The sequence below is a fragment of the Gorilla gorilla genome, chromosome 15 (assembly GCF_029281585.2).
Source record: "Gorilla gorilla gorilla isolate KB3781 chromosome 15, NHGRI_mGorGor1-v2.1_pri, whole genome shotgun sequence".
Lineage (NCBI taxonomy): Eukaryota > Metazoa > Chordata > Mammalia > Primates > Hominidae > Gorilla > Gorilla gorilla.
Window position 1 is genome coordinate 109,577,981 of NC_073239.2, and position 25,290 is coordinate 109,603,270.

The 25,290-nt window shown below is 52.5% G+C and overlaps 1 protein-coding gene across 2 annotated transcripts in view; it reads left to right on the top strand.

Moving 5' to 3' along the window:
- The window catches only part of RIN3 (Ras and Rab interactor 3), a 176,330-nt gene that overhangs the window by 131,045 nt on the left and 19,995 nt on the right, over positions 1–25,290 (top strand). For both annotated transcript variants that reach the window (XM_055361265.2, XM_063698133.1), the window contains 2 exons: positions 7,547–9,040; positions 15,108–15,416. In XM_055361265.2, the coding sequence (XP_055217240.2) occupies positions 7,547–9,040; positions 15,108–15,416 (1,803 nt within the window). The remainder of the gene's footprint in view (positions 1–7,546; positions 9,041–15,107; positions 15,417–25,290) is intronic.

Here is a 25,290-nt window from a genome sequence, read left to right on the forward strand (position 1 = left end):
AGGGCTGGGCCTGGTGGCTCACACCTGTAAAGTGCCCCAGACAAGATTTGCACTGAGGGCTTTCTGCCTCTGAGCACAGCCTTTCTACTGCTCCTCAGCTGCACCTCCCCACCTTCTCTGTTGTTTTTGCAACGAGCAGTCAATGGACAGTTTGCAGGCCATGTTGGTAGAGTAAGTGAGATGCATGGCCTCAGTCTATGACACATTGCTGCACCTCTTGACCCCGCTATGGGGTTTAGTCATCCCTAGGACTAACTGTCGGGAGACTCCCTACAGATTCCTCTCACCTGCAAGAGCACAGCTTCTCCTAAGACCTAGGAACACGCTTTTTTTTTTTTTTTTTTAAAGGCGATGTTCCTCCTGGAAGAACTGCATTCCTTTCTTGCACAGACAAGACCTTCTCTCCTGGGAGAGTTTGATCTCAGGCACAAGGAGGAAGTGGAGAAGGGAGGTTTCCATTTGGGAAGCCAACAGCAGATCAGATTCATCTATCAGCACTTACTTCCTAGAGAACAGGATTTAAATGGAAGCTGAGTGTGTTGCAGCTTAGGAGCTGAAGGGATCTGTGCAGACCTGGTGTCCCTGAGTGCTGAAAGACATAAAGCCAGGCTCACGATAGTCATTTTCCCCTGGAGCCAAGGAAAGGTTCACTTTACAGTCATCTGAATGGCTGGAGACCCAGGGCAGAAGGAGCACATCCTATCAAAGGCCAGAGACCTTGGCCCTGGCATGGGCAGGCTTGGGCCCTGCCAACCTTCATGTGAAATAGTGATAATAAATATGGAAAGAGCAGCGTTTGTCAAGGGCCCTGACACACCAGGCATTGTGCCTGGCATGTCACACATTATTCTAGGAAGGGACTTTGGTGGCAAAGAAGTGAAACCCACTCAAACTAGCATCTAAAAGAGACTTAGAGAAAGGACGCCAGGGACCCTCTGAGAAATGGAGATGGAGGGTTAGCCGGGCTTTGTGGGCCATTGCAGCTGCTCTGTCCACGTGCCAGCCCCTTCCTCCCTGCACATGGCCTCCTTGCTGACTCAGGTTCCTACTCCCCTGCTCCCCCGACTAGCGGGGCTCTGACTCAGCTCGCAGCCCCACCTGACCACTGTTCTTCATTCAGATTGTCCAAGGAGAAACAGATGATCCCTGGCCAGCCTAGTGATGAGGCCCTGTGAGCCAGGGGTTACCTTGTATAGTCAGCATTTCAGGGAAGACCAAAAGGACAATGGGAGGCAAATTCATTGCCACATGCCCACACATACATTATCTCATTTATTTACGTAAAAGCCCGTTTTACAGATAAGGAAATGGAAAGTTAAGGAGTCTAAAGGGTTTATTCAGCTATAAAAAGGAATGAAGTGCAGGGACTGACACATGGTGCAGCATGGAATAACCTGGAAAACATGCTAAGTGAAGGGAGCTGATACAAAAGACCACATATGCTACAGTTCCATTTGAATAAAATGTCTAGAATAGGCAAATCCATAGAGACAGAAAGCAGATTAGCGATTGCCAGGGGCTGGATAGAAAGGGGAATGGAGAGTGACTGCTAAATAGGCATGGGCTTTCTTTTGGAGTGATAAAAAATGCCCTAAAGGCCGGGCGCAGTGGCTCACGCCTGTAATCCCAGAACTGTGGGAGGCCAAGGCGGGCGGATCACGAGGTCGGGAGTTCGAGAGCAGCCTGGACAACATGGTGAAACCCCATCTTTACTAAAAATTCAAAAATTAGCTGGGCTTGATGTCACATGCCTATAATCCTAACCTCAGGAGGTTGAGGCAGGAGAACTCCTCAACTCGGGAAGTGGAGATTGCAGTGAGCCAAGATCGTGCCATTGCACTCCAGTCTGGGTGACAGAACGAGACTCTGTCTCAAAAAAAAAAAAAAAAGCTCTAAAATTGATTGTGGTGAGAGTTGCACAACTCAGTGAATATACTGAAAAACACGGGCATGTTTTTTAAATGAGTGAACTCTGTGGTATGGGAGTGGTATCTCAATAAAGCTATTATCCAGAGAGAGAAAGAGAGATCGACTAAAGGGCTTTCCTCATTTTGGGATGTAAACAAAAGCTGAATTCATACTCAGGGCTTGCTGAGTTTGAACTCCATGCTCTGCCTGCGCTATGCCCTGATTCTCAGCCAGCCTTGCTCACCACTTCCCGCCCCTCAGCCCTTTCCTCCACTTGCCGTGCCTGCAGTGGAAAACAGCATGGTGCCCTTTTGCCAAGGAAGCCTAGATTTGGCACTGGGATAGGCAGGGTAGTGGGCCCCACCCTCTGCACCATGCCCTCCACATGCCCGCCAAGTGCTGCTTTTTCTTATGACACTTTTTCATCTTATAATAAAAGTCAAGCATGTTGTGTTTGTCTGTTTGTTGTTTGAGATGGAGTCTCACTCTTTTTGCCCAGGCTGGAGTGCAGTGGCACGATCTCAGCTCACTGCTACCTCTGCCTCCCGGGTTTAAGCGATTCTTCTGCCTCAGCCTCTGGAGTAGAGTAGCTGGGATTGCAGGCACCTGCCACCACGCCTGACTAATTTTTGTATTTTTAGTAGAGATGGAGTTTCACCATGTTGACCAGGCTGGTCTTGAACTCCTGACCTCAGGTGATCCGGCCCGCCTCGGCCTCCCAAAGTGCTGGGATTACAGGCGTGAGCCACAGCTCCCGGCCATGTGTGTTTGTTTTTAACTGACAAGACCAGAAAAGCCTGAGGATGAAAACCACATATAATCTCACCCCTGCTGCAAGTTCGGGGTGTGTTTCCTTCCAGTTTCTTTTCCTTAATACACCTAGACGCAACTGAAAATACAGTTTTGGTTTCTTGCCTTCTGATTTTGTGCGAATATATTTGTGACTTTCAGTTTTTTCCATAGAGCCCAGAGCCAAGGAATGTCTAGTTAAGGCTAAAGATTTACTGGGTTTCCAGTCCGCTGGATGATCTTGTAGTTACAGGAAGTTCATGAGGCATATGTGTTTCTTATCATTAGTGTCATCAGTTTTATTTGTTTGGCATGCCACTCATTTTCCCATGAGAAGAACGCAACAAATGTCCAAAGAGTTGCACCAGGCCTGCTGTTGAGATAGGGATGATGTTGCTGAAACTCAGCTATTGACTTGCAGGCCGAGTGCCATGTGATGGCTCACAGTGTGCCTTCATGAGCCGACGTAAGAAAGTCCAAATTCGGACTTGGAAAAGCCAGCGTTCGAAAGTGCAGGCTATATAAGGTGTAATCTTGGACTTTAAGAGCTTACCAGTTAGTCAAGGCCAGAAAACTAACATAAGGAGGAGCAATTCAGCCCTCAACTATATTCAGCAGTTGATTACAAGTGTCCAAGGAATTTAGAGAATAGGGATTACTCGCAGTGGTTTTCAAACATGTTACAGTGTGTATGTGTTTAATACTTTAAAAATATGTTTAGGAAAGGCATCTGTTCTGTGGCTCTTCCAAGTTTGCTTGTAACTTGCTTTTTCCTTTACATCAGATGATGAGCATTTTCCTAGTTATTAATAATTCATTGAAAACTTGACTTTGACTGACTATGTAACAGCCTCTGTCTTTGGGATGCCACATGAATATTTATTCACTGGCCTTGTTGGATTTTTTAGTGTTTCCGTGACATCTGGAACACTTTGCCTTTACTCATCCCCTTCCTGTCCTGCCACCAGCCCCAAGCTCCCCAGGGGTAGAGTCTGAGTTTGCCCTCAGGACCTACAGCCCAGCCTGTGATGTGGCCCAGGTTCTCTGAGGGTAGAAAGAGTGGGCATCTGGCAAGAGGTGTCCCCAGCCAACGCTCAACAGGCCTTGGGGCCAGCAAAATCGTGGCCTCAGTCTGAGGCCAAGGCAAGGATGGGCCCTTCTTTAGGGGAACTCCCGCAGCAGAGCCAAGGCTTAGTATGGTGCCTTTGGGGACTGGACCCCACAGCTTTGCCAACCAAACCACTAGGATTGCATGACACAGGGTTCCGTTTCTCCCCTGGCCTTGGCGTTCTCAGGCTGCAGAGAAAGTTACTCATTTCCCTTTTTTTTTTTTTGGAGCATAAAGCCCTGCAGTGCCACTGTGGTTCCCTAACAGGCCCCAAGACCCCAGGATGCAGCCCATTAGCTCCTGGCTTCCCCCACTCCTTGGAGTCACATTGGCTTTGAGACCTTTGCCCTGCCAGGGTTTGCCAGGGTGCAAACCCCAGGCCTGTCTTGGGGCAGGGAAGCTGTGTCCCAGGTACCCAGGCCGAGAGCCTATTTGCCTGAACCCGTGTCTGCTCTGTTCCTGCCAAAATCCACACCTGAGCAATGGGAAATGTTGTCTTGTGTTCTGTGCCTAATGGAGCCATCCTGTCCCGTGGCAGGCTGCCCAGCTGGTGGCCCATCCGTTTACGGGGCTCCTCTGCCCTCCTTCCTGCCTCCTCTCACTGTCTTGTCTTTACACATCCTCCCATGGTTCAGGTTGTCCCCATCTTGCCATTGAAACTAACCTTGCCTGTGTCCCCTTCCTCAGAGGCCTGACTCTCCACTCTGGCTAAGCTAATCCACTCATGAGTGCCAAGGGGCTGACACTGGGCCCCTGCTCTGGGCCAAGCACTGTCTCAGGTGCTGGGAATACTCAGACAGCTAAAAGATTTGACTGCCTTCTGGAAACTCTGAGTCTGGTGGGAAAGTCAGGCAAAAAACAGAGAATTACAGTCCCAGTGATGGTCACTGCTGTCACAGGCATATCAGAGCTGCAGGAACACAGGCGGGGTGGGCAAGGCCTGAGCACATCAGGGAGGCGCTACCAGACAGGTCGCATTTGACCTGAGCCCTGAAGGATGAGTAAGCATTTGCCAGGTGGAGAGGGTGGGAAAAGGATTCCACGCAGAGGGAATAGCATTAGCCAAGACCTGCTGGTGGGGCAGCGCATGGCACATGGAAGAAGGAGTGAACGGCAGATAGAGTGGAGTGAAGACTCGGTAGATGATGCCAGAGAAGATGTGCAGGGGCCAGGTCCTGCAGACTCGAATGCCAGGCTAAAGGGTTGAAAGCGATTCTCTACAGAGAACCACCAAGGGCCTGCCGTATGCCCAGCCGAGGACCCCAGGAGGAGAATGGAGCAGAGGGGGCGGCTACAGCCGTGATCTGGGTGAGCAGTCATGGGGTGTCCCGGCGCCAGTGGGCAGTTCTATATGTTACCTACCCCCATGACACCACCTTTGCCCACAGGAAGAGTCTGGAGGTGGGCACCGGGGGTCTCAGCTCACATGTGGGGCTGCTGCCCAGTTACCCTGGGATCAGTCTGGCTGCCTGCTTCTCCTTGCTAGGAAAACTCCCAAGGAGGCAACTTTGTTGGGCCTGTGTAGACATGGGCACAGTGCTTCAAACACTCACTCCAGGGGCCTGTGTAGACATGGGCACAGTGCTTCAAACACTCACTCCAGGGCCATGTGTAGACATGGGCACAGTGCTTCAAACACTCACTCCAGGGGCCTGTGTAGACATGGGCACAGTGCTTCACTCACTCACTCCAGGGGCCTGTGTAGACATGGGCACAGTGCTTCAAACACTCACTGCAGGGGCCAGAACATGTGTGTACTCGAGGCAAGGTGCCTGGGAGAGTGAGGCATACATGGAGAAGCCATGAGCTGCCCAAGAAAGCAAAGGGCCCCGGCAGTCACGAAGAGCAGCTCGTCCAGGCCCTGGGAGAGGCCGCTCTGGATACCATGTCCTCGGTGACTGTGATGGGCACAGAGCTTTGCACATTGGAAAGAGTCACAGGAAAGGTTGTCATGCTTGTTAGTGTGATGAGACCTGGTCTGTCTCCACTGGCTGTGATATTGAGGCAGCCAGACACACGGTATCTGCCCAGGACAGGGCTGGGGGGTGCACCTCAGAGGGGTGCACACAGTTGGTGGGTCGCAGTTCACTTCCGGTCTGTTTCTTCAGTCCCTTTGTCCTGGAAAGGCACCTGCTTACCCTGATTGCGTTGGTGACCCCAGCCAGCAAGATGGCAAATGCCTACATCCCTGATAGTGCCCACCTCTTAGAGCGAGCACACGCTTGGCTGCTCCAGGCCATCTTGTGAGGTCTCCTTTCAACATCAAGAGCCTGTTGTGTTGTTGCCACATCCTGAGTTCTGGGCTGCAAGCCACCCTGCTACTCACCGATGCCGGGAGAGCGACCAAAATATGGGAAGTGTCGCAAGTTCCTATGAAGGAAGGCCGCCTAAGACAGAGGCTAAACACACAGGCTGTAGAACCAGCCCGACCTGGTCAAATCCCAGCGCCTCACTCCCCAATCCGGTGACACAGGGCAAGTGCTTTCATGTTTCTGAGCCTCTTACCCTCCTCTGTGAACTGGGGGCAAGGCCTATGATCAGGGGTCGGCGAGATAACCCAGGTAAAGCAAGGAGCCCGTGGGCTCACGCGCAGCAAGAACGCCATGGATGTTTGCTCCTCTGATTATCCTTGATGTTATTTTCCATAGTTTTCTTAAGGGTGAATTCCTCCCAGGAGTGAAGAGCCCTGGGTGAAAGGCTGGCTGCACCAATTCACAAGGAACTCTGCATCTGCCTGGGTCATCCTCTATCCAGCTCCAAACCTAGCAGGCTGAACAAGACCTGGGACCCTTGTTTCTCTCCAGGAGGAAGCTTGAGTGAATGCAGGGTGGCCTATGCGCTGACTGCAATTGTTCCCAAGATGTAGCATCCCTGTGTGCTCTTTGGAGGGTCCTGAGCCTCCGTCAGATGCTTGGCAGAGTGTGGTCCCCACAGATCAAGATTGCCTGTCCCTAGCCTGCTTTGGTGGCCACAGCCATGACTGAGCCCCTGGGGACTGGGTCGGTAGAGAGTCACGCACTGGAACTCAGCTCTGCGGTGCAGGAGACTTGGCTTCCCCTGACTGGGGCAGACGACCAGCTTCTTATTTTAAGCTCGAGATTGACTGGAGTCAGAATCACTTTGTGGTGGGTGGCTGCTCCCCGCTTGGACAGCCGGGTCTGATCTCGCTGGTCACAATCCATAGGTTCGTCCTTCCCACATATAATAACTATAGAGGCCAAAACAGGCCCAATGTTCCTTCCTCCTCGCATGCCTGTGATGTGTGTACTGTTGTGACCCCATTTTAGGGATGACTAGACTGAGGCCTAGGAAGGTCAAACTACCTGCCCCAGAGCACCCAGCTGGTTGGCCGCAGGAATTCCAGGCCTTCCGTCCCCTGTGCTGTCACCATGCCTCCCCCACGGCTCCAGAGCACAGTGTTGTCACCCCCCCCCCCTGTGTCATCAATGCCCTCCAATGTGGGCTCTCACACCAAGGAAGAGAACTGAAGCTGAGCTTATCACATCACCCCCGGCCCCACCCTACACTGCAGGGGAGGACTGAGTGGGGCTTCCCCTCTTGAGGCAGGAAGTGGTGGGAGAGGTTTGAAAGCGTCCAAGAGGGGAAAACAACCTCGGAGTAGTGAAGCAAATGCCTTGAACAGCCCTCTCACCCATGGACCCCGCCCACAGACCCCGCCCAGCACAGCAACACCTAGTCCCTGGCACAGACTGACCCCCTGCCCCTCTCTTGCTTCCACAGGTTTCTGGGACTCCTCGCTGAATCCTCCACAAGAAAGAGGGAAGCCAGCAGAGCCCCCAAGAGACCGGGCCCCCGGATTCCCCGTAGTCTCCAGCCTCAGGCCCACAGCCCATGACGCAAACTGTGCCTGTGAAATCGAGCTGTCGGTAGGAAATGACCGCCTGTGGTTTGTGAATCCTATTTTCATCGAGGACTGCAGCAGCGCCCTGCCCACCGACCAGCCACCTCTTGGAAATTGCCCTGCACGCCCTTTGCCGCCCACCTCTGATGCTACCTCACCCACCTCCAGGTGGGCCCCACGCCGCCCACCACCCCCTCCCCCAGTGCTGCCCCTGCAGCCCTGCAGCCCAGCCCAGCCCCCTCTGCTCCCTGCTCTTGCCCCCGCCCCTGCCTGTCCTTTGCCCACCTCTCCCCCAGTGCCTGCCCCCCACGTCACACCCCATGCCCCAGGTCCCCCAGACCATCCGAACCAGCCGCCCATGACGACCTGCGAGAGACTCCCATGCCCCACTGCAGGCCTGGGCCCCCTCAGGGAGGAAGCGATGAAGCCAGGGGCAGCCTCCAGTCCCTTGCAGCAGGCCCCCGCCCCGCCACTGCCTGCGAAGAAGAACCTTCCCACTGCCCCTCCCAGACGCCGCGTTTCCGAGAGGGTGTCCTTAGAAGACCAAAGTCCGGGGATGGCGGCAGAGGGGGACCAGCTCAGCCTGCCTCCCCAAGGGACCTCAGACGGCCCTGAGGACACGCCCTGGGAGAGCACGGAGCAAGGCCAGGACACAGAGGTGAAAGCCAGCGATCCTGACAGCATGCCAGAGCTGCCCAGGACGGCCAAACAACCCCCAGTCCCACCCCCCAGGAAAAAACGGATCTCTCGACAACTGGCCTCGACCCTCCCAGCTCCCTTAGAGAACGCTGAGCTCTGCACACAGGCGTTGGCCTTGGAGACACCCACGCCGGGTCCACCCAGAGAGGGCCAAAGCCCTGCTTCTCAGGCTGGGAATCAGCACCCTCCTGCCCAGGCCACTGCCCATTCCCAGAGCTCTCCAGAGTTCAAGGGCTCCCTGGCCTCCCTCTCAGACAGCTTGGGGGTGTCTGTCATGGCCACCGACCAGGACTCCTACTCCACCAGCAGCACGGAGGAGGAGCTGGAGCAGTTCAGCAGCCCCAGCGTGAAGAAGAAGCCCTCCATGATCCTGGGCAAGGCTCGGCACCGGCTGAGCTTCGCCAGTTTCAGCAGCATGTTCCACGCTTTCCTCTCCAACAACCGCAAGCTGTACAAGAAGGTGGTGGAGCTGGCGCAGGACAAGGCCTCGTACTTTGGCAGCCTGGTGCAGGACTACAAGGTGTACAGCCTGGAGATGATGGCGCGCCAGACCTCCAGCACGGAGTTGCTGCAGGAGATTCGCACCATGATGACCCAGCTCAAGAGCTACCTGCTGCAGAGCACCGAGCTCAAGGCCCTGGTGGACCCCGCCCTGCACTCCGAGGAGGAGCTCGGTCAGTGCCCTAGGAGGAGGTGGCAGGGAGGAGAGGGCGGTGGGGCTCACAGACTCAGGAACCCCTTAGGACAAAAGAGGCCTATGCAGTGGATGCTGTTGGTGCCCACCCCCCATCCCTTCCTGGGCACCAGGAACTTTCTCCGGCTGCTGCAAGGTAGGCTGCTAATGGTGCCCGGCTCCCCCCTTTTCCTAGAGAATTGACCTTGATTGTATAGGATCTATATTATCTGCACCCTCTCTTCCACCATCAGGGGCCCACTGCTAATTACTCCCTGCCATGGGGGACAAAGACTGGCCCCTTGGCCTCAAGCAGGACCACTGTGTGGTGCAGTTTATGCTCCAGGGCCCGGTGAGATCTGGCTGAGGCTGAGTTTTCATCCTTGCTCAAGCTTGCTCTGCGGCTTCCCACTGCTCTCACTCTCTGTCTTCTGAGAGTCTCCGCAGTGAAATCATAGGCACCCAGATCCCTCTTTCACGCTCTGCTTTCAGGGAACCAGCCCAAAACAGCTCACTCCTCTGACCACCCCTTCTAAAGTAGCCCCTAGCCTTCCCCCCGCTCACCAGCCTCGAATCCAATAATTATCAAAGCTTTTTCCGATTGTGGTTCACGGTGAGAAGTAGTTGTGAACAACCACACGCCTACGTATATTAAAAATATTCAGGCCAGGCGCACTGGCTCAAGCCTATAATCCCAGCACTCTGGGAGGCCAAGGCAGGAGGATCGCTTGAGCCCAGGAGTTCGAGACCAGCATGGGCAACATGGCAAAACCCCGTCTCTACAAAAAATACAAAAATTAGCCAGGCATGGAGGCACGCGCCTGTAGTCTCATCTATTTGGGAGGCTGAGGCAGGAGGATTGCTTGAGCCCTGAAGGCCAAGGCTGCAAAGAACCAACATCCTGCCACTGTACTCCAGTCTGGGTGACAGAGCGAAACCCTGTCTCAAAAAGAAAAAAATAGCTGGGCGTGGTGGCTCATAATCTCAGCACTTTGGGAGGCTGAGGTGGGTGGATCACTTGAGGTCAAGAGTTCGAGACCAGCCTGGCCAACATGGTGAAACCCCATCTCTACTAAAAATACAAAAATTAGCAGGTGTGGTGGCGCACACCAATAATCCCAGCTACTCGGGAGGCTGAGGCAGAAGAATTGCTTGAACCTGGGAGGCAGAGGTTGCAGTGAGCCGAGATTGTGCCGTTGCACTCCAGCCTGGGCAACAAGAGCAAACCTCTGTCTAAAAAAAAAAGAAAAGAAAAGAAAAAAATACATTCTGTCAGTTCGCACTGCTGTAGCCAAAAAGTGGTTGCTAAACATTGAGCTGCTTCTGAGCTAGTTGGTAAATAGTTACTGCTCCAGCTGTCCCCTGGTGTCCCTAAGCCTCTCTTTCCCCATCCAATAATGAAAGAGTCAGTGCTGTGTACGGTAAGGGACACGTGAGCCTCTGAACACAGTAGCTTCGTAGCGAATGTTTCTTAGAAAAGGAGCTTCGGGTGTTCCTTTCCCAGGGCTACTGGATTTTGCTAGCAGACTCCTGAAAACGAATAGGTTTGCCAGGCCACAGGATTCATGATGGCGTTTCAGGTGTGGTGAGGGGTGATGGGATTGAGATCTGAGGCCAGTGCTGTGTGTGTGTCTGCACAGGGCCCTGTAAGCAGACAGTCGACAAAGAGTTATTGGGCACCCAACTCCGCATCAGGTGCTGGCTCAGATATAGAGACAGAGGTGAGCAAAGCACTCAAAAGTTTCTGCCTACAGGGAGCTTACGGTCTATCAGAGGTGACAGGCAATCAGCAAGAAGGATGAGTAGGGTCGGGTGCAGTGGCTCATGCCTGTAATCCCAGCACGTTGGGAGGCAGGTGGATCACCTAAGGTCAGGAGTTTGAGACCAGCCTGGCCAACATGATGAAACCCCGTCTCTACTGAAAATACAAGAATTAGCCAGGTGTGGTGGTGCGCACCTGTAATCCCAGCTACTCGGGAGGCTGAGGCAGGAGAATTGCTTGAACCAGGGAGGCAGAAGTTGCAGTGAGCCCAGATTGTGCCACTGCACTCCAGCCTGGGCAACAGAGCGAGACTCTGTCTCAAAAAAAAAAAGTTAAAAAAAAAAAAAAGAAAAATTAACTGGGCATGGTGGCATGTGCCTGTAGTCCCAGTTACTCAGGTGGCTGAGGCACAAGAATTGCTTGAATCCAGGAGGCGGAGATTGCAGTGAGCTGAGATTGTGCCACTGCACTCCAGCCTGGGCAACAGAGTGAGACTCCGTCTCAAGAAGGAAAGAGAGAGACAGAGAGACAGAGAGAGAGAGAGAAAAGTATAGTGTAAGGAGACACATTAGTGAGTGCATGTGGATGGAAGTGAGGTCAGGAGGCTGCTGGGGACAGGACCCCAAGGACCTTGTGAGCCTCTCTATCAACCTGACTTTTCCTGTGTGTGAGATGGGGTCGTGTAGGGTTCACATCCAAGGGTGAGTGACCTCACTCACATGTGAACAACATCACTCTGGCCATCACACCTAGTGGGAGCAGAGAGACTCAGACTCAGTGTGAGGCTACTGTCAGAGCCAAGGTGAGCAGTGAAGGTGGCTGAAACCAGGACGGAGGCAGCACAGATGGGGAGACATGATTGGACTCTGCCTGTTGTGAAGCTGGAGCCACAGGACTGGCTGGAGGCTGGATGCAGGAGTGGTAGAGGGGAGGTAGGATGTGGACAAGCATTGCCGTCCCTGGGAGGACACAGCGTCCATCCTGGGGCAGGCACTGGGGAGGAGCTGAGGACTTCAGTTTGGGACATGACACTGGAGGTGCTTATTAGACACCAGGTGGGGAGGTCGAGCGGTCCATGGAGGGCTGAGTCTGCAGTTCTGGGGCTAAAGAGAGATGTCTGGGAACTGTCAGCACAAAAGGAGCCATGGGACTGGATGAGATCATCCGGGTCTGAGCACTGAGCCACAGGCACCGTGCAGACCAGGAGGACATAGAAGGGCATGGGAGGACGTGGAAGGACATGGAAAACTCCAAGTGGCCCAGAGGAAACTGTGGTCAGCCCTGCCTTCCAGAGTTGGGGGAGTGTAAGAGCTGAGGCCCAAAGGAGGAGTCAGGGATGCTAAGCCGTGGAAAGGGTAGTGGAAGGACTTTCGTTCTGGAAAGGGATGACAGCGTGGACAAAGGCCGAGAGGTGGGGAACGAGGCTGGAGGATCACGGGCCATTCACACAGGCAGTGAAAGTCAGCCTGAGGATTTAGCCCAGAGGTGATGGAGCCCCTGAAGGGTGTGTGTGGAGCGCAGAGGAGAGGGGACAAGACAGGGGGACAGCTCAGGAGGCTGCGGCGGGGCAAGGCCGGTACCCGGTGGCCTTCAGCAGAGCAAAGGAGGTGGAGCACAAGCTGGACCTCTGCTGGAAACAGCAGGAATGACTTCAGCCTTGGGGCAGCTGGCTGGCAGGATGCAGACACACCATGGGTCCTGTTAGGGCCAAGTCTGCTTCGGGCACCAAGATGTCAAGAGGTGCTAGACTTGGAGTTTGTCCTGGCAGGTGATATGGCAAAGTGTCACCAGAGCCTGCCGTGGGCACGAATGTGTGGGGCAGAGAGGTTTCCAGGCAGTGAGAGGTGGCAGCTGAGCTGAGCCACCAAGGATGGGAAGGGCTGGAGTTACAGAGATGGAGAGAAGGGCCCTTCAGCCTTCAGGAACAGGGTCAGCATCCACAGCAATGGTGCCATTCCAGACACTGCACGTGTCAGCCTCATGACTACAAACCAGACCAGATGGGCTTGGCTATTGTCATGCCCAAGAAGCCACAGCTCAGAGAGGTTTGGTGACCTGGCCATGAGGACAGAGCTGGTAGTAGAGCTGGGCTTCAGACCCAGGCAGCCCAGCCCTTTCCATGAGCTGAGTCTCTGCCTCTGCCTCTCCTTTGCAAGCTCTGCCCATGTGTGTGGCCAGTCAGATGGTGAAGGAAATTAAACCACATGAAAGGGCCAGACAGGGCGGGGTGTGGTGGCTCACACCTGTAATCCCAGCACTTTGGGAGGCTGAGGAGGGCAGATCACTTGAGATCAGGAGTTCAAGACCAGCCTGGCCAACATGGTGAAACCCCCTCTCTACAAACAATACAAAAATTAGCCAGGCGTGGTGGTGGGCACCTGTAATCCCAGCTACTCAGGAGGCTGAGGTAGGAGAATTGCTTGAAACCCGGGAAGTGGAGGTTGCAGTGAGCCAAGATCACACTACTGCACTCCAGCCTGGGCAACAGAACAAGATTCTGTCTCAAAAAACAAAAAAGAAAAAAAAAAAAGGCCAACAGAACTCCATGCTTAGGATGCTTCTGGTTTTATTAGGGAGACAAGTCACAAGGAACAATTGGATACAAAACAGTCCTGACGTGAGGCTGCTGAGGGCCCGAGACCAGAGAGGAGGTGCCAGGAAGAGATCCTGCGGCTCTTAGATGTGAAGGGGCCGGGAGGGCGTGGGCGCAGCCCTCTCATTTTGCAGTTCAGGAAACAGGCCCTGGGAGGGGAAGAGACGTGGCCGAGGTCGTGCAGAAGCCCAGGACAGTGGGGAAGTTCAAGTCCCTGCTCCCAGGTCAACCCCCATCTGCGCCCATCTCTGCCTGCGGAGGCTCCAATGAGGTCGGGAGATGGGCGTGGAAGGAGGGTCAGGAACGGGGTAAGGGAAGTGAGGGCAGCCCTGTGTTCTGCTGAAGGGGAAGAGGGAGGCAGCAGCAAGGGACCCAGGATGGCCATGGGCCAGCTCCAGGCCTGAGTGGCAGGGAAGGGCTGTCCAGGCCTCTGTTGAGACCCAGCCCCGTGGGAGCATGAGTCCCTCCCTCCTCTCTCAGGGCTAGGGCAGCACAGGTGTCTCCTTACAGGAACAGGGCTTGGGACCTCCCCTTACTCAGCCCGTAACCAAGACCCATCCTCTGGAGACAGAGGAGGGCCAAAACAACTTCCTAAGAATATGTTTCTACAGTCACCCAAAGCAACTGGACATCCCCTTGGTATCAAGTAGACATGAGTTCAAGTCCTTGTTCAACCCCCAACCCACTCCATGAGAGCCTAAGCTGGTCCATCCTCAGAGTGGGCATCAGAGCACATATGCCTCAGAGCAGCTACAAGATCAGAGCGCCAACTCCTGCTCCAAGAGCTGATCGGGAATGCCTCTCAGATAGGACGACATTCGAACAGTGAAGGAACCAGCTATGTGGACGACTGCGAGGCGACTGCGCCACACAAAGGGAACCGCAGGAGCAAAGGCCCTGGGGCAGGAGCAGGCCTGGCAGTTGGCAGAGCAGCCTGAGCATGGGGAGCAAGCAAAGCAATGAGTGAGAGGTCACAGGGCCTGATCACAGCAGGGCCTCTTAGGCCATGAGGAGTCTTTGGCTTTGATTTGATTGCATGGGAGATGGGGGCCATTGGAGGTTTCCAAACAGAAGCATGTTATGATCAAAGATGTCATAACAGGACAACACCAGCTGCTGTGTTGACAAGAGACTATAAGGGCCAGGGCAAAAGCTGACTGACATAACCTGGGCAAGAGATGATGGTGGTAGCCTGACCAACCCAGGTCAAGGTAGTAGCCACAGAAGTGATAAAAAAGTGAGGTTCTGGATGTACTGTATTTTTGAGACTAGAGTCAAGTGGGTGTGGGAATTGGAAGGGAGATATCAAGAATAATTCCACCAATCATTTACTGGGCATTCAGGCCATCAGCATACAGCTGCCCAGGTTGTACACTGTACAACTCCAGTGTGAGTAACACCCTCTGAAGTTATGTACTCATAGGCAGCCCTGTGAAAGTTTGCTCTCTGCCAGGCCCTGTGAAAAGCATCAGGATACAATGACCAGTTAGTATTAGTTCCCAGGGGCTCCTGTGCCAGTGCCTTTCCAGTGTGGCTTTCTCTTGAATAAACTGTGCTCTCTCATGTGTCAGAACCACAGGATATAACTGCTGGGGCTGTGACTGTCCTTCCAGGGGCCAGGGGATGGGGATGGCTGTGCTGTTGGGCAACAGAACCAGGTGGCAGGATCCCTGCATCTGGTTTCCTCACCCTCGCTCTCTTGTTTACCTGCAGAAGCAATTGTAGAGTCTGCCTTGTACAAATGTGTCCTGAAGCCCCTGAAGGAAGCCATCAACTCATGCCTGCATGAGATCCACAGCAAGGATGGTTCACTGCAGCAGCTCAAGGAGAACCAGTTAGTGATCCTGGCCACCACCACCACTGACCTAGGTGTGACCACCAGTGTGCCGGAGGTGCCCATGATGGAGAAGATCCTGCAGAAGTTCACCAGCATGCACAAGGCCTACTCACCTGAGAAGAAGATCTCCATCCTGCTCAAGACCTGCAAACTCATCTACGACTCCATGGCCCTCGGCAACCCAGGTCAGTGGGCAGCCGGGAGGGGTCTGGGTGAGGAGCTCTCTTTGTATGGGTCCATGACCCCACCCTGACAAGGACTCCAGAGCCCTTGGAAGGCCCCAGACTTTCCAGATTCAGAGCCCCCTTGGGGAGGAACTGAGTGTGGGTTGGGTGTAATTCCTGGGCCCTCTTGGAGTTACCTGGGGACTGGGAGGAGAGCCATGATCAGCTGTAGCCCTGGAGGCAAGCAAGGAAGCCAGCCCACACCTTAACTTTGTGTGAATGAGGAAAAGCACTGTGTTAGTTTGCTAGGGCTGCTGAAACAATACCACAAGCTGAGTGGCTTAGCCAGCAGAAACATATTGTCTCACAGTTTTGGAGGCTGGAAGGTTCAAGATCAAGGTGTGGGCATGGCTGTGCTCCCTCTAAAGACACCAGGGAAGGTTCTGTTCCTTCCGAGCTTCTGGTAGCTCCTTGGCTTGTGGCCACAGAACTCTGATCTTCATATGGTGTGCTTCCTGTGTGCATGTCTGTGTCCCAATTTCCTCTTTTTGTAAGAACGCCAGTCAGACTGGATTAGGGGCCCACCCGACTCCAGTGTGACTTCATCTCAGCTAATTACAGCTGCAACAACCCTATTTCCAAATAAGGTTAAGGGTTAAGACTTCAACATACAAATTTTGAGGGGACAAAATTCAACCCCTAACAGGTGCCTTAAACAATTAGCATTGATTTGACATGTAAGTCCATGGGGCATGGACAACTATCTGATCTGGATCAGGCGTGCCTGAGCTTGGGTGGGCTTATTCATGGATCTGTGGTCAGAGGAGGGCCAGTTGGAGGCCAGATAGTCTGGGATGGCCTTGCTCACATGCTGGGTGGGTGGTTGGCTGTTGGCTGCTCTGGGACGGCCTTGCCCACATGCTGGGTGGGTGGTTGGCTGTTGGCTGCTCTGGGATGGCCTTGCCCACATGCTGGGTAGGTGGTTGGCTGTTGGCTGCTGTGGGATGGCCTTGCTCACATGCTGGGTAGTTGGTTGGCTGTTGGCTGCTCTGGGATGGCCTTGCCCACATGCTAGGTAGTTGGTTGGCTGTTGGCTGGTCTGGGACGGCCTTGCCCACATGCTGGGTGGTTGGCTGGCTGTTGGCTGGTCTGGGATGTCCTTGCCCACTTGCTGAGTGGTTGGTTGGCTGTTGGCTGGTCTAGGATGGCCTTGCTCACGTGCTGAGTGGTTGATGAGCTGTTGGCTGGTCTGGGATGGCCTTGCCCACATGCTGGGTGGTTGGTTGGCTGTTGGCTGCTCTGGGATGGCCTTGCCCACTTGCTGAGTGGTTGGTTGGCTGTTGGCTGGTCTAGGATGGCCTTGCTCACATGCTGAGTGGTTGATGAGCCGTTGGCTGGTCTGGGATGGGGATGACTGAGCCATGAGTTTCTCATCCTCCAGCAGGTTAGCACAGGCATGTGCCCGTGGCAGTAGCTGGGGCCCAAGAGAAGAAGCAAAGCCTGCAAGGCCCATTGAGGCCTGGCCCTGAACTGGCATGATGTCGCTCTGACGCCTTTCATTGACTTGTTTAGGCACAAGAGACCATCCCAGACTCAAGGAGTGAGGAACATTTCCCCTCTTGATGGAAAGAGTACAAAGGCACATTGTAAAGGGTGTGGATGTGGGAGGGGAATCAGTGGGACTATTTGTAATCATTTGACTGCAGTCCTCCAGGCAGACAAGAACAGGCATCACTGCACGATGGAGCACAGCTCAATGAAGAGAATGCTGGCAGGATTCATCCCTTCAGCTGGTGCCCTTGTGCAGTGAGCAGACTGTGTACCTGGACACGGCTGCCACGGCAACAGAGAGTGGATGGATAGCCACCTCTGTAGACTCACAGACGTGGGTTCGAATTCCTGGTCTGTCACTTACTACCTATTTAACCTTGAATGATTTACTTAACTCCTTAGAGCCCAATTTCCTCACCTGAGGAAGCTGCTTTACAGAGAGGGTAAAAGACCCTAAGACCGCTAATGGTTCAGAAGCCATACTCAGTCACTTGTGAGTATTAGAAACAATGTATGTAAAATGGTGGCCTCCATGCACAGCACCTGGCAGGCTCAACAAATGTGGCTGTGTGAAAAGAGGGATTCTCTTCATCTCCCCTGGAGAAGGGCAGGCCAGTTTGGCCATAGACCAACAGAAAGCAATTGTGGGTATGATTGGGGTATGGTGCCAGATCCCCTCACCCAAGAAACCTTTCCTCTCAGATCTGGTACAGGTCACAATTCCAGGTTGGAGTCACATTTTTGTGGTAAACTGATTTGTGTCCTGCGACCATGTGTTAGAATTGTGCTCCCCAGGCCAGGTGCGGTGGCTCATGCCTACAATCCCAGCACTTTGGGAGGCTGAGGTGGGCAGATCACGAGGTCAGGAGTTTGAGACCAGCCTGGCCAACATGGTGAAACCCCATCTCTACTAAAAATACAAAAATTAGCTGAGTGTGGTGGCGGGCACCTGTGATCCCAGCTACTCAGGAGGCTGGAGCAGGAGAATCACTTGAACCTGGGAGGCAGAGGTTTCAGTGAGCCAAGATCATGCCACAGCATTCCAGCCTGGGTGACAGAGTGAGACTCTGTCTCACACACACACACACACACACAAAATAGAATTGTGCTCCCCAAAAGCAGACACCACGCCAAGGCGAACTCCATATTAACACTTTATCCTGATGTTGGAGATATGATGGGAAGAGAGAGGGTTGTAGTAGAAGCAGGATGTAGTGAAGGTTTTGTTTTCACAGAGTGGACATTAGGCTCGGAGGTTGGGTGTCTTGTGCAGCCTAGAACCCAGAGAACAAGCCCAGGATGTAAACTCTGCAACTGAGTAACCTCCAGGAAAAATCCCCAAAGAAGTACGTGGGGGACAGTGGGCAGCCTGCAGAGCCCAGAGCTCTTGGCGAGTTTGACCTGGTCAGCCCCAGAGGGCTGGGACCCAGGGAAAGAGTCGAGTATGCCCTGCCAGGCGACATGAGGCGGAGGGTTAAGACCCCCTCATGGCCTGGCAAAAGGTGTCCGAGAATGAGCGGGGCCTTCTCAAGCCTTCTCAGAGAGAGCCAGTCCTGGCTGTCTCTGCAGCAGCAGGGGTCGGGGAGGGAGGCAAGCTCAGAGGTGTCCTACACGGCATGCAGGGAAGCAGCAGTCAGACTGGATCAAGGCAGAAAGGAGACAGAGCCCCGGGGGACCCTTTGCTGGGAACAGCCTCGGGGAGAGCAGGCAGGCTGGCCCTGGGACCCTGCGGGGGATCATGGAAAAGCAAGGTCCAGGCTTCCTGGCCGGCTCTGCCGCTTCTCGGCTTGTGGCTGTGTTCAGATGACTTGGGTGCTCAGCCTCAGTTTCCTCTTGTGTTCAATAGGCACAGCCACAACCACCTTGCAGGCCTGCCTTGAAGCTTCGAGGAGTCTGAAGTTTGCATGTGGCCCAGCAGTTGGCACTTAGTCACAATAGCTATTGATTGGTTTCAATGCTGAATTTCTAATTAGGGAAATCGTTTCCCCTGGGTTTGCTGGGCTTGGTGGTAAAGTCAGAGCCAAGGGTTTTATAGACCCTGAGACATGATGAGGGAGACAGCTTTGCGCTGGAAGGGGCAATTCCATTCTCAATGAGTCACAGATTATCCAGAAACCCCTAGCTTCCTGGAATTCTTTTTAAAACCCCATGACTGAGCAGCAACATTCAAACACCATGATTTTTTTTTTTTTTAACACATGGTCTCTTTCTGTCACTCAGGCTTAAGTACAGTGGCACCACCCCCCAGGCTCAGGCAATTCTCCCACCTCAGCCTCCTGAGTAGCTGGGACTACAGGTATGTGCCACCACACCCAGCTAATTTTTGTATTTTTTGTAAAGACGGGGTTTCACCATGTTGCCCAGGCTGGTCTCGAACTCCTGAGCTCAAGCAATTTGCCCACCTTGGCCTCCCAAAGTGCTGAGATTACAGGTGTGAACCACCACACCCAGCCTGACTTTTGTAAATTGACAGATAAAATTGTATGTATTTATTGTGTACAACATGATGCTTTCAAGTATCTCTACATTGTGGAATGACTAAAGCTAGCATCATCTCACATAGTTATCGTCCTTGTGGTGAAAGTCAAACACCGTGATTTTTGCTAACAATGAATTCGCTTCCTAAAAACTTACCAGAGAGCAGGGATTCGAGGAAGGAATGGCTCATTTTGAGTAGGGAGGAGGAGCAAGAAAGGCAGCTGCTGGAAAGGGCATGGCTGGTGCCACATGTGGTTGAATGGAACAGAACCAGGTGCTTGCTGCTTTCTATCCTCAGCAGGCAAGAGGGAGGGAGGCCGGAATCTCTGCAGATCCAGAAGCCAGACCCAGTCGGGGAGACTCTGAGACATGAAGGTCAGGCCAGGGTCTCCCCCAGAAACCAGTGGGTTTCTTATCAAGGAACAGAAAGAATGTTTCCCTCCCACCACTGGTTGAGCACTGGACTGGGAGCACCATGACTCCCAATTTCATCTCTGAACCGGGCAGGCCAGGGCTGCTCCAGTCAGAGCCTCAGCATCTTCACCTGGGTGGAATTAGGTTCTGCTCAAATGGGTTTGGGATTTGTCAACCCCAAATCCAAAGAGCAGAGGATTTGGGGTTCATCCACGGTCCTGGTTTTGAATCCCAGCTTCGGTGCTATAGCCTTGGACATTAATCTCCCTGGACCTTTGTTTGTGTACAAAATGAGGGTGATACACTTGTCATGTTGCGATGCAGGGGCTGGGACAGCACATGGGACAGCCTAAGTGCTCAAGGAGTTACTTCCTGAGCCTCAGTTTTCCCACTCTTTAAATGGGGCTAGGAACACCTCTCTCTGGGCTATTGTGAGGGTCAAAGTTTATGAATGAGCGTCTAGATGTTAGGATACAGGAACAGCTGCCTCCCAGCCACGTTCCCAACAACATAGAAGCTGAACTCAGTGGTTTTCAAGATGGATTCCCCAAGGCACCCCAGGGGCCACCAAAGGGTCAAAAGACAAGCTGGGCCCCAAGCCAGCTCCACCCCAGACAACCCTGCTTGTACCTGTTTTACACATGGGGTTCTGCATGGGATTTTGTTTCAAATAAAGAGTTCTATTTTTTTTAACGTTTCATTTGGAAATAATTTCAAACTTCAAAAACTCTAAGAATAGAAACAGGACATAGAAACAGGACACCTGCAGACCCTTTGTGAATTGCTAACATTCGACCCCTCCGCTTCATCATTTTCTTTCTTTCTTTTTTTTTTGAGATGGAGTCTCACTCTGTCGCCCAGGCTGGAGTGCAGTGGCGTGATCTCGGCTCACTGCAAACTCCGCCTCCAGGGTTCACACCATTCTCCTGCCTCAGCCTCCCAAGTAGCTGGGACTACAGGTGGCTGCCACCACGCCCAGCTATTTTTTGTTTTTTGTATTTTTAGTAGAAACGGGGTTTCACCGTGTTACCCAGGATGGTCTCGATCTCTTGACCTCGTGTTCCACCTGCCTCGGCCTCCCAAAGTGCTGGGATTACAGCAGTGAGCCACCGCGCCCGGCCATTCATCATTTTCTTTCTCTCTCTGCATACATAATGTTTTGTCTGAATAGTGTTAAGGGTAACTTACATACACCTGTGTCCTGTACCCCAAACGCTTTCCTAGGTATTTTGTGGCATGTATGTATGTAACATTACATAACTCTTACATAGCCACGGTGGAGTTGTCCGTTGCATACATTTATGTTAATACAGCATTGTTGTCTAAACTTTCAGGTGGTCACTTGACCTAATAAGGTCCTTTTTAGAATTTCCCCCTCATGTTCAGGATCTGATGAAGGGTTAGATATTCCGTGTGCTTGTCATATGTTTTTAACCTCCTTTAATTTGGAATATCTCATATCTGTTGCTGAATGATGGAAATAGAATCTGAGGAGTGCGTCATTAGGCAATTTCATTGTTGTGCAAACATTTTAGAGTGTACTCACACAAACCTAGATGGCACAGCCTACTATACACCTGAGCTATATGGTATGGTCCATTGCCCCCAGGCTACTACCCTGTACAGCATGTGACTATACTGAAAACTGTAGGCAGTTGTAGCTCAGTGGCAACTATTTGTGTATCTGAACATATCTAAATGTAGAAAAGGTGCAGTAAAAGTCTGGCATTATGATCTCATGGAACCACCGTCATATATGTGGTCCATCGTTGACCAAAAGTTCATTATGCATTGCGTGACTGTATTTCCACAGACTTTGTCTCTTTTTTTTTTTTTTTTTGAGACAGAGTCTCGCTCTGTCGCCCAGGCTGGAGTGCAGTGGCGCAATCTCGGCTCACTGCAAGCTCCTCCTCCCGGGGTCACATTATTCTCTTGCCTCAGCCTCCTGAGTAGCTGGGACTACAGGTGCCCACCACCATGCCCGGCTAATTTTTTTTCGTATTTTTAGTAGAGATGGGGGTTTCACCATGTTAGCCAGGCTGGTCTTGATCTCCTGACCTCATGATCCACCCGCCTCGGCCTCTCAAAGTGCTGGGATTACAAGCGTGAGCCACCGCGCCTGGACTCTTTGTCTTTAATGATATTGATGTTTCTGAAGGATACTGTTTTTTTCCCCCACCCCCACCTTTTCTTAATGAAAGTTCCTCATTTTGTGTTTGTCAGATGTTTCCTGATGATTAGATTGAGGTTATGCAGTCTTAGCCAGATCCCAACTGACTTCAATTCTGACTTTGACGTTCAGCAATTTTAGAACGAGGTCCCAGGCATTCAATCATACCTTCCCCTGGCAGGTGATCCGGGCAGCTGTGTAGTCTATGGCCTTGCTACCCGAGGTGTGGTATGCAGCCCAGCAGCTCTTTGTTGAGCCCTGGGAGCTGTGAGTGACCCCACAGAGAGGCAGACTCCAGCCCGAGTCCCACCTACCTCCACCACTGACCTACTTCCTCCACCACTGACTGCTTTAAACAGAAAACAGCCCTCCCTGTCCACCACTTCTGACTTCCATCCTGCCTAGCCCTGCCTCTAGTCTTCCCAGCCCCCTCACCTCCAGGGAAGATGCCTCACCCGCCTGCCTCATTGCTATGATGCAGGCAACAGTAGCTTGATGTGGTACCTTCATGGCCTGCTTGAAAGGGGAATAAAATAGGGCGGGCCGCTAGCAAGACCTGTTGGAACAGTGAGGAAAGGGGTAAACATGGAGACACAAGATCTGGGTTAACTGGCCATGCTATCTTCTCCAGAAAGATAGGGCCAGGATTAAACCTAGTATCAGCTCACTCTAAAGCCTGTGCTTCTGTCACCGTGCCAGTGGCCGGCCTGGGAATGGACCCCAAGCTTCAGAATCCTGGTCAAGTGTGTCTTCACCTGTCACAAGTTTAGGGTCCTGGGTTAGGCAAAGTGGGGAGTTCACGGAAGCAAATGGCTTTGGATAAACTGGCCCTCCATCCTGGAATCAGGAGCAGACCGGATTCTTCATGGACTTCATGAGGCTTGGTGAGAGCAGCCAGAACTTCTAGATTCATCTCTTCTATTACTTTGACAAAGAAGTCATTCCCACCTCCTTGATATCTAAGACTAGTCATTCGGAGCTGGTCCTCTGCTGGGGAGAAACAGACTCAAGCCCAAGAAACCTCTTCAAGATGGGAGGGGGAGAAAGACGGTAGGGGTGCAGTTTGGGAACCTTCTAATGTGAATGCTGAGCAGGAGGCATCCCAGAGGGTACTGATGGCCAGAGGCTGCCTTTTCAGCTCCTTGAGTAGTCTATGTAAACACCCTGATACCACCCACGTGAGCTTCTGGAAACAGGGCCTGGCTCCTAACCCCAGGGGGATGGAGCACACTAATGACCAGGTGGTGGGACGTGGGGGCCAACCGGGTGGTGATAGATTCCCAGGTCCCCTGCCATCCACTTCCCTGGCAGAGACCACAGAGTCAAGAGTCCACAGCTGGTTCAGGCAGGGGCAGCCACAGAGGAATTGGATGGGAGGAGGGCTCTTGATGGGGACCCCAGGGGTATGGAATAATGGGCCTTGTGACATTGACGGGGTAGAGAGGACAGGGAGGGAGGTCAGGCTGTTGATTTTTTTAAATCTGTGTTTAAAAAAATTAAACTGGGCTAGGCACGGTGGCTCACGCCTGTAATCCCAGCATTTTGGGAGGCCAAGGTGGGCAGATCATGAGGTCAGGAGTTCAAGACCAGCCTGACCAACATGGTGAAACTCCGTCTCTACTAAAAATACAAAAATTATCTGGGCATGGTGGCGCACACCTGTAATCCCAGCTACTCAGGAGGCTGAGGCAGGAGAATCGCTTGAACCCAGGAGGCGGAGGTTGCAGTGAGCCAAGATCACACCATTGCACTCCAGCCTGGGTGACAGAGCAAGACTCCGTCTCAAAAAAAAAAAAAAATTAAACTGATTTTTGATGATCAAAGTCACTCATGTTTATTGTTGCAAATTGATCAATAGTATGTTGGTGAATTTCTTTCTAGTCTTTTTGAAATAACTACAGATAGGTAAATAGATAATTGGTTAAGGAAACATTTGCTGCTATAAACATTTGCTGCTATTTGATGCTGGATAAGCCCTCTCATCTCTAACTCAATAGAAGTGTACTTCTCACTCATGTAAGTCCAATTGCATAGAGGAGGTTTGGAGGTGGAGGGCCGTGCTCCATATGGTCATTCAGGGATCCATGCATAGGAAGACTTCCTAGGTCTCCCTAGGGATTGACATACAGGTGACAGGAATGGGGGGGGCATCTGAAAGAGAGCTTTCCTTCTCCAAAAGGTTGTAACTCACAACCTCGCTTTTTTACCCCACAACACAAATGGAGTGCAGGCCCCCTAAGATATCATGTTCTGAGGCTTATAGGACAAAATCCCCTCCTGTCTTTCATAATAATTGTGTCTAGCATTTACTAGTCCATGCTAATCACCTTCCATCTGTCTTGTCATGTCATCCTCACAACCACTCCAGGGGATGTGGACACTGTGATTATCCCCATTTTACAGCTGAGGAAACTAAGGCTCAGTGAAGTTAAGTAGCACGCTTAGGGTCACACCTGATGAGCAGGTGAGTGGTTGACCTGAGACTTGAACCCGGGTCCTTTGCTGAAACCCAGGGCCCTCTGGCCTCTCCAGCCTGCCTCCCCAGGGCATCCTGAGGTCAGAGATGACCTCAGAAAAGACAGACACAAGTCATGGCTGAGTTTTGCAGTGCCTCCAACCTCATGCCTTTTCAAGCCAGAGTGGGACTTCATGGCTTCAGACCTCAGAGTCCACAGCCTGTGTAGCTGACTGGCTTGTGGGCTGAGCTCTCTGAAGAGGAACCCAGGGAGCTGGAGTGTTTCCCTCAGGGACACAGTGTAGCTCAGAGCAGAACTGAGACTTAACCAGCATCTGTGCAAAGTGCAAGCAACCAAACAGGGTAGCTTCAAGGAGCTCAGTGGGAGAGAGGGGGCTGGGTTCTAATCTCATGACAGCCACAGACTTGACAAGTGACCTCCAGCCAAGCATTTCTCTGCCGAGGCTTCAGTTCTTTCATCTGTGCAGCTGAAAGTTCAGACTAGATCAGTAGTTTTCAAACTATTTCCAGGAAACTCTCTAGGGGCCACAGACATAGCTGGGGGCCACCATGGGAACAGTGGAGGGGCATAGTTGAAAGGAGATGAGCAGGCCAGCTCTGCTGCCCCACCCTGAGTCAACCAGAGAAGCTGAACTGTGCATAAGGTACCCATTACTAAAGGTTTCCATTGCAAACACAGATTTGAAGTCTACTGTTCTAAATGGCCTCTACTTCCTGCTGTCATACGTTTTTATCAAATAAATTCATTCATTCAACAGTTCAACAAACTTTTTTTGACAATGCAGATGTTAAGAGCAAAGCCCAGA